This window comes from Anoplopoma fimbria, chromosome 14 (genome assembly GCF_027596085.1).
Source record: "Anoplopoma fimbria isolate UVic2021 breed Golden Eagle Sablefish chromosome 14, Afim_UVic_2022, whole genome shotgun sequence".
Classification (NCBI taxonomy): Eukaryota; Metazoa; Chordata; class Actinopteri; order Perciformes; family Anoplopomatidae; genus Anoplopoma; species Anoplopoma fimbria.
Window position 1 is genome coordinate 7,848,075 of NC_072462.1, and position 19,009 is coordinate 7,867,083.

A 19,009-nucleotide genomic window follows, 5' to 3' on the forward strand; every position below is an offset into this window, starting at 1 on the left:
AATGCAAAAAAGGGTTCCGGGTTTTTTTATCAGTAAGCTAAATCACTTTCTTTATTTCCTGAAGAAAATGAAAGTGGAGATGGAACGGATGCCCACTTCTGCAAATTTGGTGAGAAAATAAACAACAAAGAGAACAGTTAAACTCAGAGTATAGCTGTGGCACATGAGGTACAGCGCTTCACCCACATCCGCAAGGTTGGTGGTTCAAACCCCTCTACAGGCAACATGCAGAGGTGTCCTTGAGTGAGACACCTATGCACAGATGCAATGCTTTATTAAAAGGGGAAATATCATGGAAAACTTTTGCAGTTCTTGTGCACAAAAATCAATCAGAGCAGACTGGGCTTTTTCATGAGGGGTTCTTAAAGAGACAGGCGCTCATACGGAGCGTTTCGGACGGAGGGAGAATACGGGTATATTCAGACGCACAGTATGAGACAAATCAAGTGTTTTTTGAACATTCGAGCATGTGAACATGTTGCAATAGAAACCCAGAATACGAGTATGAACTTGACAATGAGCATGACATCAACCTTTAAGGTTCCGATCAGATTTCTGCTGAATGCAAACTGATTACTGGGAAAACTGATGCCCATCTGCCTTTTTCCTGCATCATTCACTTTTATTATGAGGGATTTTTTACGAGCCTTCCAATGCATGTCAGCAATTGTGAAATATTCACAGCTAATCCACAGTTATCAAACCGTTTACAGATAATAAAAACATTATCAGTTAGATTTACTCTTGTAGGGAAATATAAGGGCGCACTGGGAATCTATGCTTGAAAATCAGCACAACTCCCTGAGATAAAAATGAGGTCCAAACTTCTGAAAAAAGGAGACAAACTTTAATAATCTGGAATTGTCCTTCAATGTAGTATTATATGGTCCAGTTGTGTGGCCTGCTTTATTTTTTAGCTAAGCTGTGCGAGCAGTTGGACAGTTTTATGTCTCTGCGTTCAGTCGAGGTACGTTTCCAACTTTGCAGGTTTCCAGGCCTCTTCAGTGGAGTGTGATGAATAGAGACATTGCTGTTTTGTATTTTTTTACATTGAAGCATAGTAGCACACTAACTCCTTCATGTGTAAAGTTAAATTGGAGTGTGAATTGTGGGAAAATTCTTTTCACTGCCTGGAAGCCAGGATGTGTTGGTCCCAGACAAAACATACCAAGGGATTCTGTGTGATTTGTCTCCTATGCGCTGTGTTATCTCATCCTGTTACCTCTGTTGTCTTTACTCCGCACTTAATTCAAAGCAGTGGACAGCAGCAGTGTGCTCTGCAGACTACAGTATGTTTAAGACGTGAAGGACATTCATTTTCTGCTGCGTGGAGGTGATTTGTTTGTTTCTGCTTTTTTAACCTGCCGCGCAGTTTCTGAGTCTTTCATCTGCAGACATTTCCGTGCCTTCTAATAGCTATAAGGTGATAGACTAGCCATGAAGTAAATTACTGTTATTGGATGACTCAGACTGACTCAACTGATAAAAGTAATCTACTCATCCTTACAACACTTGAAAATATCCCCCTCCAAAATAACTATAAATACATTACCAGTCAAAAGTTTGGACACACCTTCTCATTCAACTACTTTGAAGAATCTAAAATATAAAACATATTCTGGTTTGTTGAGCATTTGTTTGTTTACCACATAATTCCATATGTGTTCCTTCATAGTTTTGATGTCTTCAATATTAATCTACAATGTAGAATTTTTTTAAATAAAATAAAGAAAAACCATTGAATGAGAAGGTAGATAAACTCAAATGTCTTACAAGTAATTACATCTACAAACAGCAGAGGATTCCTTTGAAATTAAACTAAATAAATCACACCCTCTCTCTGGAATTGCTCACTATGAGGGTTCTACCAGCAAATGACTGGCCTGGGGTCAAGACTTGGCAGACGAGGCTTTAATCTAGAGGTAAATCCGGAATCGGCAGGATGCAACAAACTAAAGGAGAAGTGAAAAACCTAATATGAGCTGCTATTTTGCTCCGTTCCTGAAAGGTTAAAGCCGTCTGGTGCGATTGGGAGAAAGTTCAACCATTTTTGTCAAGTGAGCTTGACTGATACCTCTTTTTTTATTTTTGCTTCAACATACCAGTATGAACAGGACTGTGAACAAACCAAAACTTTTTTATGTAATGTAATGTGGCAAATTCTTTAACACGTTCTCATCCCAACTCATCACATACTGATGCTCAGTCAGGAGGCTTGGTCAGTACTTTCTAAACCAGCGCATCAAACTATAACGCAACACTGCAGTCGCAGTAAATATGTGGTTAACGTTGTGCGGTCAAACATGAAACACTTGAGGCAACAAAACCACTTATTGAAGTTCACGAAAAAACATCATGGTTGGGCTCTAAAATAAGTTTGTTAACTAAGTAAAATGTAAACAATGCAGCATAAGAAGGGAAAACTTGTCATTTCAAAACAACCAAACAGGATTTTTGGACACAAGCATCGATCTAATGGGTGAAAGTCCTTTGTTTGTTTGACCCATCAACCTGCTCCCACCCCATCCATCATATGTGGGTTTTTTGGGGTCTTTATACTATGTCTTTTTCTCTGAGTTTATAATAATGACCAGGTGGGTTAACATTGTAGTAAACGCAGCAGAAAGCCCAGTGAGAGCCTGTTTTTGATGCCCTGGGAATGAGAACGGGCTGTTTATGCTTAGCCTGTGCTGCAAAGGCAAGTTTTAAATGATCGTCTGCCTCTGGTATGAACAGTTTTACTTCAGTTCAATAGTTCAATAAATCTCAGCATTATTCATTTGAATCCTTATTGTGTTGAGTTATTTTGACTGATGCCAAACCCTCAGTGGGAAAGTAAGTCTTTTGAGCAAGGGTGTGATGTTTTTTAGTTCAGTCTGAAATCCACTGCTGTTTATGAGTGAGGTCATTCTTTTTAGAACAGAGAAGCAGAGAAAAATGTAGTTTTTCTTTTTTTGTTGTACTGATAGAAGGGCGGTAGTTTCTTGTTTCCAGTGGATTAACAATACAATCACTTATTCACATCTCTTGGACACATATCTCCTGTTTCATTTGAACAAAACAAAATCCCTCTTTGCCTCTTTTTGTCTTACACTGTCCAAAGTTAAACAAAAAAGGTCATACGTCTCTAGTGGTGTTAAAGTTGCCTTTGAGTACTGGGTTCAGCATTTGCTGCTTGACGAGGAAGTAAACCATACAGCAACTCCCCTTCCAGCGTGTCCCATCTGCCGACCACATGATGATAAGTGCTCCCCTGCTGCCTGCTGTCCTCTGTCCACTTGTCCTTCTCAGGATGCTGTAAAACCATCCATGGGTGAATTCTTCCTGGAAGGATGAGATGGAAAGTTGGTTACAGCACAAGCATGTATACACAGAGACTCTCTCACACTTGGATGAACCCCCTTAGGCTTGATAAAGAACAGTGGGACACAAAATTGGTTCCATTCACATAAAATTGGATGTCTTAGTCAAATGATGGGAAAACTAGACCAGAATCTGCCTTGTCAGTAAAAAAAGTTTTGTCAAAGACAATAGAGATAGGGACACCAACACTTAAATATAATATAAAATCACTTGTACAAACACAAAGTCCCCCTCCAAGGTAATTAAAATAGTTTTTCCAACACCAGTAGTGCTAGTGAGCAAAGGTTTTACAAAATTGCCCCTGTTTTGTGGGGTTTTGTGCACGCATATAACAATGCACACACAGAGGACAGGATACACATTCCCGCCAATGATTTCACACTATTCCACGTATCTACAGGCGGATATAGTGCGCCAAAATAAGCAACAATGACTGTGTTTACATGCACCAAATATTACGATTTTTGCTCTTATTATGAAAAAATATATTATACATACTAGGCTGTTTACAGGGCGTATAAAAATGAATACTCCACAAACATGCGAACACAGCCATCCCTCTTTCATTCCTTTAACCACCTTCTTGAAAAGGTCAGCGCTGCGATATGTGTGCATATCCAAAAGCCTTTTTATCAAAATCTTTCATAATGTTTAAAGTAGGTGTGTTTCTCCTTCCGAACAGAAATGTGGGCAAACTGTTGGTAGTTGGTTTGTGTACAACTACTGTACAACGCAGAGAGATGACCAGCAAGTAAACAGGCAAGCGGCAGTGTGTTGTAAACTGCACCAAAACCCCCCATTGAGACGCATATTTCGAATGCGCCGTTTACATGTCCAAAGAATGTTCCCTTAAACCTGATAAATATCAGCAAATCCTACATGTCTTAATCGAAAAATGCTTCATTCGGAATAAGACTTAATTCAGAATATCCAAACAGATTATGTTGACCCATTTCACATTCGGAATATTGTCATATTCGGAATAAACGTGAACATGGATGTAAAGAATGAGTTTTTTTTTTTGTTTTTTTTTACAAAATCCCATTGTAGATAGAGCATTTTCGTCATGTAACAAATATTACACTCACACAAGCCACAAAGGTGAGATTTATTTCACTTTTCACGATAGAAAAGGCTTTAAGGATATTTAGTTATTACTCAATAGTATCAAATTGGCCAGGCCAACATATCCGCAGTTATCTGCTCTATTGCAGACATACTGTACCTTTTATTTAAAACAATAACCAAATCTGGTCAAATGATACTGATCTGGTCACAAACAGTCCCACTTGCGTTTCTCTGCTGACAAAAAACAAAAAAACTGTTTGAATGACACCAACAGAGATTCTTTTCATCACTTATCAATGAGTCGACTGCATTGTCGAATCAACCATGACCCTTGTTCACTGTGTGTCAGGTGCTGGCTTATGCAGGGGTTGTCTGTGAATCATTGGATTATGTCAAAGCCCATGGTGCTGTATGTGCTCGCATCGTCAGACAGCGTGGAGCGCCAAGACATACCATCCTCCCAACACATGCACACAGATGCCATATCGCTGAGTGAAGACCACAATGTATAACCAATCAATGTTATAGAGCATACTGACTTTTATGTCTAGGATTCAAATTGACACACACACATTTCATTCTCTACGCAACTGCAGAGCTGACTGTGATGGGACTGGCTCGCAATGTCAGCTGTTTTCTGTGAGTTTGTGTGAAGCGCTTAATGCAAGAATGATAACTTTTCTAGACGCTCCCAACGGCAGCATCTGTCCATATGAATCCTGTTCCTGCAGAGCCAGTTGTTCATTTCTGGCAAGCTTCACTTAAACATCTACAGTGTCCTTAAACGCCTACCACACATTGATCGGATCTGTAGGCCTGCATTAACAACTAAAAGATCTGAAGTATAATCGAGTGTTAGGATAATACTCGATTACAGAACAAAAATAATTGGAAACCTATTTACACCATGGACCATAAACAGATCTGGAGAGGAATTTGTTTTGGGACGGAATAGATTCGATTTAAAAATTTGAATACATCTGCGTTTATAGACTGAAGCAGCAGTTTAGTAAGCAATTTAGTAAAAAAAAACAAATAAAAAAAACTTATAGGACCAGGCAGGCATAATTTCTAAAGTTCAAGCACCAGGCTTTCAATCAGATGCTATTTTCGAAAATTGGACAGCTTTTACAGCTAGAATTACCTAACAGCAAGGGGGCCAAGGTTTGATACCCGGGCTAGAGGGGCCCTCTGTTTAGAGTTTGCATGTTCTCCCAATGGCAGTGTGGGTTCTCTCCATGTTCTCTGGCTTCCTCCCACAGTCCAAAGACATGCAGCTTAGGTTGATTGACAAATCTAAATTGCCTGTAAGCCTGAATGGTTGTATGTCTCAATGTGTCAGCCCTGCAATAGTCTGTCGACCTGGCCACGGTGAACCCTGCCTTTGCCGAAAGTCTGCTGGGATCGGCTCCAGCCCCCCGCGACCCTATAACAGTATAACAGGTTAAAGATAATGGATGTACTCAGAATTTGGTGGCTGTGGCTTAACAATCTGAATATTATCTAAACCATAACAGAACAGAACATTCCCAGAGTGCAGTTTGAAAAGAAAAGAGAGAAGTGAGATGGAAATGAGTGAGTCTCTGCTGCTGACCAACGACTCTGCAGATATCTCCCATCCTGTTTGTTCCAGCAGAGCAGAAAAACCTTCATTATTGCTCTTTCAAAGACAACACTGTACTTCCAGTCAAAAGCTTGTATCTCGACCCATTAGATCACTGTGACAACACCATCACGAGACTCCATCTCTAGTGTCCACCACAAGCCTCTTTATCAATAATTGTAAACACTTCGCTGCTGAATGGGAACATCTCTCTAATCCCCAGTGTGTGTGTGGAAGTTTGTGATGTGGGAAAGAGGGGGGGAGGAAAAAGAAATCCCTTCGCGGACAAACAGGAAACCACATGGCCATTTCAGAATAATGGCTTCGGTCTTATTTCAGTGGGATCAAGATCACGGCCGCAGATGATGGTCGGGTTAGGAAAATGATAGAGGGATGAAAAGAAATTGAGAGGGACATGGATGGGCATAGAGAGGAAGACAGGTTGGAGAAAGAAAGGGGTGAAGTGCTTAAGAAAGAGAAAGAGATCAAGAGTAAGTGAGAAGACAAAAATGAAAGGCTGGGGAACGAGAGAGAGAGAGATTGAGTGGGAGGAGAGGGACAGGAAACCATCAAGAGAAAGAGGGATGGAGAGAAATGCAGAGATATTAATGGGAAGAAAGGCGGTGAGACACACAGGAGAATGAGAGCAGTAATTCAATATTGGGTGTTTATTCTTATTTAAGGGCCTGAGAAAATTGCACATTAGTGGAAACTTAAGCTGACGTGAAGACATGTGAGAAATGCTGTGATAGGAAGGCATGAGGATCCATGATAGAATTTGAAGCCCCATGTGGAATGAATCAACACACTGTAGAGGAGCTTAGAGGCGTGAGACACTTAAAGTGCCGTATGTGAGGTTTTGCAATTATATTTGTATCTTTATATAGTGAAATATTGATATTACTGCTGACAAGTTCATGTTTTATTCTAAAAGTTATGATGATTTTACTTAATTTAAAGAACACTTAATCAATGCTGTGTTAACACTCCCAGCAACAGGCCAGTAGGCACTTTCAATGGAAGCCAATGACCCCAAGCAACACGGGTCTGTTTTTGCTCGAAACATGCATACAGTCTTTTCTAAATAAACATCTGTCCTCACAGGAAACAACTAAGATAGGTTAAGGCAACAAAACTACTTGGTTAGGTTCAGGAAAAGCTATTTGTTTGGGTTAGAATAGCCACGGTAGTGCCGTAACTAATTCCAAAAGTTCTGTGACAAAAAAAATGTTCACACGGGGAACAAACAGTGGCCTCCTGGGCTAAATGATCTCTGTTGGCACTGCCTTTTACCACAATGTTTCCCTAACTTTAGCTAATTACTTTCACGCAACAGAATGTTCCAACAATCACCTGTTTTTCTTGTCATAGTGCACAACCAACGGTGCAGAATCTGTGGTGCATCACAGATTAAAATTTTGACTTAATGCCTAGCAGGTCTAGCACCTCACTTATGACGTCTCTCAAATTGTCAAAGTTAGCAAGCTATGATTGGTTGAGGTTCTAGAACATGTAGTCTCCCCAACAAGTCGTAAATTGAGACGACAAAATGTGGGTTTGGCCTTGCGTGTTTGGTTTAAAACCACTACTTTGTGAAGGTAAAGGAAACATCGTGGTTTACGTAAAGTTATACCTACTTGGTAATTATAGTAAATACTTGGTTAAAGTTAGGGAACAACTGTGGTCATGGTTTGAAAAACAATGTATGTAAGCTGTCGACACTGTCTTGGATGGACAATGGACAATCCCCCCCCTCTTCACAAATTAAAATTTAACCCCCTGATTATAATGGAAAATATATCATTCATTCATAATCTGTATCATGAAAATGTTTTTCAGCAACTCACTCTCAACACAGAAAAAGAAGAATCTCCAAGCAAGTGCAGTCGTGCTAATGTCACTGAGACGAGTTTTGAAACTGATGGTAGTCATTAAAAAAATAAAAAACTCAAACACGCAATTTCTCATTAAAGGACTTAACATGCTAAAGCAGCAGGGTGATCCTTTAAGCCATTTAACCTCATGTTTATGGAATTCTGCAGCACATTACATGTGACTGTGGAAAGCAGAACAAGCTGCTGCAGACAGTACCACTGGTGAAAGACGTCATGAACCTCTTAATGATGCATTTCTCCCCAAGAGAAACTCGACACGTCGGCCATTAGAGCCAAGCCTCTCGTAACGAACACAGAATTAGATGAGGAAAGAGATCTACGTTTCCTAATATGCAGGAGGAGGTGGTGTGCAGGGACAAAAAAATACCATCGTCATTGCTCAGAAAAAAATAACCTTCGTAATTCGCTTAGCCATACAATCACTGAGTGCTTCTCATGTCATGTTTGAGTGCTCCTCCGTCTTTCTTCCAGTCATGTGAAGTTATGTAAGTGAGTGTAAGCGTGTATGTGTCTGCATATATGAGTGTTTATCCGTGTCTACCCTCACTTTTGCATCTGTGTGTGTGTGTGTGTGTGTGTGTGTGTGTGTGTGTGTGTGTGTGTGTGTGTGTGTGTTTGTGGGAGTGTGGAGTTCATTGCCGTAGTCTGGTCTCCATTATTTCCTTATTTTTTGTTCCCATAGCCCTCTGTTCTCTCTCATATGGAAGCCCATTTCTGCCAGGAAAAGAAAAAAACAAAAAAGCATAACAGCTAGGGATGATAATAAATAAAAAGTATTCCGAGTAAGAAAGAAAGAAGAAGAAGCCAAGTCAAAGTTTTGACTGTTAAAAACCAGGAGGTCGGAATTAGGAATTAGGGATTCATTGGGGAATTGGGGATTCATCAATGTTTCCTAATTTTCGCTCTTCTCTTAAGTAAGAGAAAATGTTCTGAACAAGGAAACAAGTTTTGAAATTTGAGAAACTAAAAAAAACAAACATGAATATCATATAATCAAATTTAGATTACTTTATGTTTAAGAGTAATTATAATAATTGGATTGTTAGAGGAAATACCATTGATCCCAATTAAAGACATTTGGATGATAATGGTTGCGTTCAGCTTCTGGATGGCCTACATGATGCTCTTCGATGCTGATGTTTGATTTTCTTGTTGCGCTCTATAAAATCTAATGTTTACTCATGCAGCTTAAGTTTATTTGACCGTACAGCAACTGCTGAAGATCTTCTTCTCACAGGCTTTTTTTTTTTTGTGGTATTTTTCTAATTCTTGGGCATGTGTTAGAGCATTTGCACGTGGCACACAACTGCCCTTATATGGTGTTTCGGGGGCATAGCCTATACCAATGATAAGCAATCGTGTCCAATGTGTGATCAAGTGGGATTCATCCTTTAGCACACCTGGGGGAGAGCAGATAAACAGACTTTTGGTGCCTCAGGAGTTGACTCCTCTTATTTTGTGTCTAGTTAAGAGAAAATATCAGAGAATTTGAAGAGGATGTTGCTGCATGAGGCCCGATATGTAACATATGTAACTGTTGCTATACTAACACCCATACACACCTTTTGCTATTGTATCTCTATAAAGACTTGGGAAGTTTCAAAGTAGTTTTCAATACATTTCCAGATTTTCAAGCCCTTCATCAGAGCCGTGTTTATTTACTCCTTTCCGCTGACTTTCCATTTCTCTCGTCTCTTTTCCTCCATGTGGCATTTTCAAGCACTTACGGGGCAAACTGATTCACTTTGGCCAAAATATCTGTTTGTTCCTACTGTAAACAAAAACCACCCTCTGTGGGGGTAACCCTGCCCTATGTTGTAAACCGTGCAGGTTTTTTGTTTGGGGCATAAGTAAAGGGGGGAAGTTTTTGAGATGAAGGGTGTTACACAAGCAACCGTATACCTCTGGATCCAGAGAGGAAATGAAAGGATCCAAGGGTAGAATCTCTCCGGTCTTAGCTTCACACAAAGATAGTTTTCTTTCTCACTCTAGGGGTGGAAAACCAGGACAAACATCCTGTAAATATACTGTACATGTTTCGCTTTCCATTTAAAACAGAACAACTCATATTTAAGAAGCAGCAGGTTTAATGAAACCAGAGGAATTATTTCATAATGTTTTTGCCCCACTCGGACAAGAGTATAGGTTGTGGTTTGGGTCGAGTGCATGAGCAGGCTATATGTTTCCATCTACACTAAATCAAAATGAGACAGTGATGGTTAAAACATGAAACATGTTCTCGTAATAAACAACCATAATGTTTGTCAGAAGTATTTTGCATTTTGAAGTTCTGTGCTGTTTTTTTTTGTTTTCTGTGCTGAATCACGTTCAGAGAAAGATGTTTCAGTGCCATAGAACGAGCTCAGATAGTTTGCCTGCCGAACCGCTTAAATTTATAAAACTCTGGAGGGTCTGGCTGCATAGCTGAGGAGTGAGGTCAAGTCTTCGCTGCAGCTGCCGCCTGAAAACACTAACAGATAACAGGCCTGCCTGTCAATCGTCTCTGTCCTCCGTCTCTGCTCGCATTAGTCATACAGTCGTCCTATAGTTGTGACAAATAGAATCTATTGACTGGAATCACAATACTTGAACTCCACATTCATGAGTAATGAGTCAGTGACCCCCCCCCCCCCCGACTTTGCGAAACACGTCTTATCAGAGAAATGATGATGCATTGTTTTCACCCTAGTGAGGTGAGGAGGTTGAAGATATGATGATGGATTACTGGAGATCTGGTTGCAAAAATGAGGTGGAGGTCAGACAGTTTTGTGTCTTTAGATGTTTTACAGTAAGGAAGGGATAGTGGAGGCTGGGAAATAATCCGCCCCCCTCCCATCTTTTAACTATAAACCTGACGTTTTAGATGCCCAAACTAGATTTTTTTTCTTCGTATGATAATATCTAACTGTTTTGAAAAGCACTTACAAATTACAGTACCAGTCAAACGTTTGGATACACCTTCTCATTCAATGTTTTTTCTTTATTTATTTTTTTATTTTTTTCTACATTGTAGATTAATATTGAAGACATCCAAACTATGAAGGAACACATGTGGTAAACAAACAAATGTTCAACAAACCAGAATATGTTTTATATTTTAGATTCTTCAAAGTAGTTGAATGAGAAGGTGTGTCCAAACTTTTGTACTGGTACTGTATGTTTGAGGCACCAGATCATAAAAGTATTATGGTATGTTATGGAATGCAATGACAAAATGCCTATTTACTATGTCTGTGATATCTGGGGTTTTATTTTAAAAGCTTAGCCTTTTTCTAAGTGACAAAATGAATTGTTGTCATTCAATTGTCTTAATATTAAATAGCGGCTCAAGTTAAAGAATTTTGTAAAAAATAGTTAAACAATAATAGTTTTTTTTCCTCCCATCAGATAATCAAATAATTTAAAATTATTCCATTTGCAAAGCTTCTCCAGCACAGTTGAGCTTTCAAATCTCTTTGGTGCTAACATGTTTATTCAATGGCATATTTCCCACTTTCCCCAAGAAACATTTTCCAATTGTTTACTAGTGTATCTTCAATCAAAACCAACAACAAAAAAAATACTAGAATAATGGTGTTGAGATGGATTAGAGTGCTTCAATTTAAAGGTAATTATAGGTAATGAAATGATCATATTGATTTAATATCACCATGCATTTCAGTATATGTATGACTTTGAAATTAGCTTATAAGTGCAATTATTTATTATATTTATTATATTTTCCATTACCGGTTAACTAATACACCCGCAATAAAAAAATAATTGAAAACACTGTACAACAGCAGAACTTTGTACTCAAAAAGTGTAATTAAAAGGTTTTAGATGTGGTTTTAAAGTGACATGGGTGTTTTTCTTCTCTAGACTGATGGTGTGGTTCTTAAGTGATGGTGCTGTGGTTGTAAAGTGTTTTTATTTTCTTTGTTTCAACAAAGACGAAAACTATCAACACTAGCTCCCAGGCAGAGTGGCTTCAGCTACTATACTGTAAATGTTAAGATCCAATGAGTGGTTGTGTTTTATTATACATTTTCAGGCCAAAATCTTCTACTTTTTATTTTTGTTGTGGTTCAGTAGAAGGCGAGGAAAGACAAGGAGATGTCTGCTTGGTTCAAACCCAGGAGGTCACATCAACATAATTTATATAAAGTGGAGTTGGCTGGATGCCTGCCAGGTGCTACGTGATACGGTATAAATTACAAGGTGACACTGAAAAGACGAAAAATGCCATTTTGATCAAGTCATCAGTACTCGAGTTGAAGTCCCAGTGAATCATTGTCTCTCATTGTGACTCAGTCTGAGACCAAAGCAAGTCATCACTTGTCAAATGGATTATTTACATTAGGAGTCATTCAAATTTAAAACGGCAAGAATCCAGGAAGTCGAGGGCTTAATGAAATGTCCAAAACTGAAAATACAAATTCAGAAAATACATATACTGATTTAGTGAAATACAGTGCTTCATGTTAACTTGGTAAACATCACATTTTTGTGGCATTAGCTGCACATTCAGCCGAAGTATTTCATCAGACTCATAAGAGGCAGAGAAAACCAGGGATTAGAATACTTAAGAACATGTGCTTGATCACTCATTAGTTATAGTGACTCATGAGCAAAACAAAGCCATAAAACTGGTTTTGTGCTACTTTAATTTGTGTGCCTGTCTATTATTAGCTTCAAATACAGATAGAATGCACTTTTTTCTTTTCAGGATGCAGATATATGTGATGTGAATAATTGCCGTTGAGATTTATGATGGATTATACACATGTAGGCCAGCCTTACTGATCAATGTCATAGGTGAAATTGATAAATGACACCAACATGTACTTAATTTTCTCTCCAGTCAAACCATGTCCGTAACTTCTGTGACTATATGGATCAACAACTAGAATGGGAATAGCTTATAGTTTAGTGAAGTCTTTACAGCCTTATCTCCCAAACAGACTGTATATAAGAAGTGGGCGTATTCCAATTGGTTTGTGGATTGACGTTTTGTAGCTTCAAATCTGACATATTGGCTGTTGCCATCTTGGTTTTTGGCCTTCGCCATTTGGCTTTTTGGTCGTCACCATTTTCTTTTTATGCAACCAGAAATGACATGAGTGGAGTGTACAACCAAACACTGAGTACTGGATGAGACATTTTGAGTTGACTAAAAAGCTTACAATTAACTTTCATGAACTGAAAACACACCGTGAAAGTTCTTAAATGAAAGCACGGATAAGTTCCCGACCAGACAACGCTGTGGTAGAGACCTGTCAATCATAAGATAGCTCCGCTCTGAAGCATACCCTGATTTATGGTCTATTTGACTCTAAATGGACCATAATTTACCAAATAAACATCATGCTGTATTGAAGAAGACTTGAAACCAGAGATTGAGACCATAAACTCATATTTACAATGTTTACTGAGGTAAGAAATCAAGTGAGAAGTAGAGTCATTTTTCATAGACCTCTATACAATCTGACTTCTTTTTGTAATCAGAGGAGCTGCCCCCTGCTGGCCATTAGACACCTCAGCATTGGCTTTACTTTTTAAAGTAACAAAAACATCCTTCAGAGCAGAGCTGTCTTTTATATGTATTCCCTGAACAGGTTTCCTGAGCACTAATCCCAATTTTGTCCCTCTTCTTTGTGTGTCCTCAGGTGCGTTCATCGTCTGCTGGACCCCCGGCCTGGTCATCCTCCTCCTCGACGTCTTCTGCTCCAGCTGCAACGTCCTCACGTATGAGAAGTTCTTCCTGCTCCTCGCCGAGTTCAACTCGGCCATGAACCCCATCATCTACTCCTACCGCGACAAGGAGATGAGCGCCACCTTCAGGCAGATCCTGTGCTGCCAGCGGCAGGAAAACGTCAATGGGACACTGGCGGACGGGTCTGACCGGTCGGCATCATCCACCAACCACACGGTGCTGAGCGGCGGCGGGCACCACCACCACCACCACCACAACAACGAACACTCGGTGGTATAAAAAGGAAGGGCTGGAGATGGCAGTGATTAATCCAGCTGCTTGAAGGAGGTTAATCTGTGCTGGAGATACTGACTGAGAGAAGGTGAACAGGAAGGTCAAGAGGGACTGCGAACATGATACAAACTAAAGACAGTAAGGTGATCACTCGGAGAATGAAGATTAGGTAGATGAGTTGATGACGAGCTGGATGAGATCACAGCGAAGAAGAGGATAGCGTCTTCAAGGACTCTGATGGGCTGTTAGTAGTTCTGCTTAGTTGTTTATGAATTGTTTTAAATGTGTTGTCATGGACAACGCTGATATGAACTATTTAAAAGTAATCTGTGAAATGAAGGTAATGCCAGTACTCCAGTCTTTGTATCCGGTGATTTCACTCTTCTTTCCCTCAATCCCCATTCTTAAAGATCTCATAACCATAATTATACAGACCTGTTACATTCGGACAGCATCACTCTACTTTACATTTCCCTCCACATCCATTGGAGGACTGTTTTTGTCTTTTTCCTTAATGCCTGGAAAGACTTCAAATTCTGAGAAATACAAACCAACAGATGCACCCTTGCACTCACAACGTGCAACTGAACTTCAATACAAGTTATCTCCAGCAGCTTTAACTTTAAAAATGACCTTGTAATTTTTTTTTCTCTACAGTATTTAGATCCATTTCAAGGGTTTTAACTTTTTCAAAATGCAGACGTCAAAGTGAAACATTTATGGGACATCCTGCTGATGCTCATAAGATTCATGAATATATCAATACTGACATGTTTGAAGTGTTTAGCGACTTACCAAAAATTATCATTATGGATTGATTTAAGTAACCGGAGCCGTTATTCATTTCCCCAGCAGATTCCTCATTTATCTTTCAATGACAAGTGACCTTACAACCTAAACTCATTATTCCACTGATCCTCTTCTCCCACTGATAAGGCTTTAGTGAATCCAGTTTCTTCCTTCCGTCCAACTTAAATACATGAGGCGTCCGGGATCTGTTGTTTGTTCCCTCTAAGGAATTAGAGACAAGTTGTTCCAGGGATCTCACCAAAAAGGGGAGGATGTTTGCGGTTTTAGAACAGGCTCCGTGCCACGATGTTATGTGGAGACAAGGTGAAGGTCATCTCTGCCGAGTGTTAGCAGACTTCGGATCCCAACATGAAATGTGCTGAGCTGTCTGCCTCTCTTGTTGTTTTACGAAATGTCTCCACGAGGCTGACTGAGGAAGAAGTGAATGTGAAAGTAAAATTAAATGTTTACTCATTGTGAGAGGTGGCAAGATGGGCCGCAACTTATGTTTATAACATGGACATGCAGATAAAATTAGTGCCTGCCTGAATTTGTAATCATCTTTGCCATCAAATGAAACAGAAGTAACAGTTTTGACTCCAATCCCTGACCTGCAAAGTCCGCAAGTCCATCTGATGGTCATATATCACAATTATATTTCAGTCTGGACCAAACAGGTCGACTGACCCACAAACCCACCGCCAAATTGCATTGCCATACATAGAGCGCTAGCTTGGCCAATACAAATCCAGTTTGCAACTGGTCAGTGGTCAATCATTACATTGTGTTCCAATATTTTTCTCCATAATTTTGAAAAGAACAGTTTGGCCCCGCCTACTAAATGTAACTCATTAGCTCCTTTTCAGTTTAGCCGCTAATAAATATTCACTAAAATCCCAAAACACCAATGTGCATCTTTTATGACAGTATTCATGGTAATTACCATTTTAGTATTTCCTCATTTTCTTATGAAGTTCACTCTTACAGTACCACAGTACCTGGCTTTAAAAACACTCAAAGGAGGATTTGAAAATATTGATCCTGTTAACCAAAAACTGAATGTCATGTACACATTTCTTTTTTTTACTTGCTGCGACAGTGTTATCGGTGATATGAAGGAATACAGATGTCCATCCAAAATAATATATGACGTTTTGTTTATGTCACTATATGAGATGGTTGAAGTTATGAAAATGTTTTTTTTGTGAATCAGTCCTTTATTTGGAAATGCTGCAGATACAAATAATCCAAACCTTTTTCTTGATCTCTGTCTCCTCGCTGTCCCTCCTCATGGCGTCTTGATCAGAGGGACACTCGTGTTTAAAGCTTCCCAGTGATTTTAAAGGTACAGTGTGTAGGATTTGGCGGCATCTAGAGGTGAGGGTTTCAGACTGTAAAAACTTCTCCCCTGTGGAGAGCCCACTCTGGGCTACTGTAGAAACAAAGCAGCCTGCTCCGTAAAGAGGACCCGTTCAGTAATTAGATATAAACAGCGTTTTTGAAGATTAACAAAAACAAAACCATTCCTATTTTCAGATGCTTATACCCTACTGTAGATTCTCCAAACGCTACACATTGTACCTTTAAGGTGGCACATATTACTGATTGGACTTGTCTCATGCGTAACCTGGTGACAAGCATTAAGTGGGGTTCTGATCATGTTGATGTTTATCACAAAAACTTTATGGATTTTTTTTCCACAACACAACATTAAGAATTTGTGGTAGTCTATTCTTTATAAAGGGGCACTGACAACAATGACGTATCACAGTTTACTCTTAAGATAATACTCTTGTACAGAGTTCAGCCAATGCAGTGTTGAATGATGATATCTTATTTCCTCTAGTGCACTCCTCCTTCTTCTATGAACTTGAGAATCAACTGAAGTCAGTCGGCCTGGTGATGCTATGACGTATGTTGTTATAAAATCACCAGCTGAACGTTTTTTTGTCGTGACTCGAATCAAAGCACATTTTGGCCAAAATACATAGACAGAGCTCCAAACAAGCTAACAGAAAAGTGAGAGTCGCGGCCAAAAGCACAGCCAGATGTTTTCCAGGAAGCAAGATGTTTGTCAGGGATTTAAACTGCAGCGCTGAAATGAATTCAGCTGGTATTGTTGTGCCTTTTGGAGTTGGCCAAAATGTTGCCCTGTTTATGAGGCATCTTGAGTTCTTTTATTCAGAATTATGATTCTATTTTTCACAGTTTTCGCCTTAAATCGTTAATTGTGCCTTTACACTATACAAAAGCCGACAGAGAAAGCTCAAAATGCTAAGGCAACAATCTTAGGTTGTCATTTGAACTTTATTCCTTTAGTTTTGCCGTTGAGCTTGTCCATCCTTTACTTCTTTTAACTTCACAAATTGCCTCAAAAGAGTAACAACAGCAGCAGTAAAAGTGCCACTCATTTTATCATTTACCAAACTTCTATGGCTCTGGACCTAACCCTCCATATCTGACTTTCACTGTAACCATTTTTCTAACAAGTAATGCTTCAGGTTATATAGCAAACCAACTAAACTTTCTGTCTTTGTATGCCTCTGTTTACCAGTGTGTCACTATTTGTACACCGTTGTAAGTATATATGTACAGTATGTATGTATATAAAATATATTATTCAAAGTTAATCACCAAAGGGAAAGTGTTTTTGTGTTTGTAAATTTAAGTGTATTATAATCTGTCCAAACGTACTGTAGGATTTTGTTATGGTATATGTCATGAGCTCTGAGGTTTTGTGACCCTGATTAATGCATTTCCTGTAGATTATTATTACGGTTATTAAGTTGTCTGTGACCCAGAACTAGATATCTATGTGTGCAGTGCCTTCCGGTCCTCCTCCTGAAAGAGTAACTTTGAACCAGGCTGAGAAGCAGTGTTTCACTGCCCTTTAAAGGGTTGAAAGTGTGCCTTGCTGCACTTATAACCACACCCATCAGTGATGTCACAGTGTCCTGGAGTACGCTTGTACATCACTGCAACGAGGTGGCCAGTTAAATCAGTGGCGGTCAGTATATTGCAAGATCTTCAGGTGGTTTAAATTTACTCTTTAACTGCATGTGTTGCTAACAACTTCGTTTTCCAATTGCCTTAAAGTACAACAAAGATTAATGTCATAGTTACCTTTACAGAAATTTTTCCTTTTTGTTATTTGTATTTTCACAAATTCAAAAAAATGACATTAAAAGAGTAGAAACTCATGAATACAGATGGTTTTGTTTTCAGTGTGATTTAATAAAAATAAATATAACATTCATAACCTCAAATGTGGAGACAGTAATTAAGAATTAAAAGTGATCAATTAATTTTTGTCTTTTTGTTTAACATCATTATACAGGGCAACATTCCCTGGCTGCATATGACTCATTTTAAAACAATTCCATTGTTTTCTATGTAAGTCCAAACACTATTACGCATGTCAGGGTAGGACAATGTCCTTATGTGTGTTGCACTTAATAAATGTTGTCATTTTCTTCCCAAAAACTGTTCACCCCAAAGTGTTTTCATAGAATTATTATATGTACGTTATCAGGAGCAACCGGCAAGATCTTCCTAATTGTCTAAAAGTCTGTTCTTCCAAAGTGAAACATTGCTTTAAAATGTTTTTTGTTGCCAAGCCTACCAGATTAGTTTGTAGAAAGTAAGTGTGACACAGACGTCAGTGTGATTTCCATACTATCTATACTGTACGGGCCAATATCAATGAATGTCCACCTAGAGTCATAGTGTTAATATCCCAGCAACAATAAAAACATGATAAAAGTCTGAATTATTGTGTTGTTTTTTGTAGGCTTTTCTGAAATGAATATTGCAAAAACAGACTTTCAAAAAATCCCTATGAGAATGACAGTAGTAAAATGTTTTTTTAAGGTCGTACTTTATCTTCTACGTTTAGCCTTGCTATCGTTGATATTCTCTGTTATCCACCAGTGTTTTTGTTTCCATGACATCCGAAAAGTCAGTAAACGGGAACAAACAGGGTCACAGACAGACAGACTGATAATGTATGCTTCATGACATGCGGTTTCTTTTGGGCTAGACCTAATAATCCATAGACCTTGAGGGTGTTCACACGTTTTAGACAGCCTTGACTGTTAGCAGAAGTCCGTGTGTAACCGCGTGTTTACATGTTGTAAGACATTAGTTCCCAGTGTGGTTAGCGGGGTTGCTGGCTTGAAACAAGATGCCAGAGAACATTAGTGTGAATTTACATACAAAGTCAGAGAGGAATGAAGGCCGATCCACCCCAGAGACAAGATGTCGTATCTCAAAAAAACAACGTTTTGAATCCATTAGGTGACACACTATTGCGTGAAAATCCCC

The 19,009-nt window shown here is 39.1% G+C and overlaps 1 protein-coding gene across 1 annotated transcript in view; it reads left to right on the forward strand.

Moving 5' to 3' along the window:
- Window positions 1-18,447, forward strand: part of lpar1 (lysophosphatidic acid receptor 1) — a 36,460-nt gene extending 18,013 nt beyond the window's left edge. The window contains exon 3 of the mRNA XM_054612809.1: window positions 13,578-18,447. Within this exon, the coding sequence (XP_054468784.1) occupies window positions 13,578-13,903 (326 nt within the window). The 3' untranslated portion in view covers window positions 13,904-18,447. The remainder of the gene's footprint in view (window positions 1-13,577) is intronic.
- The last annotated feature ends 562 nt before the right edge of the window (window positions 18,448-19,009 follow it).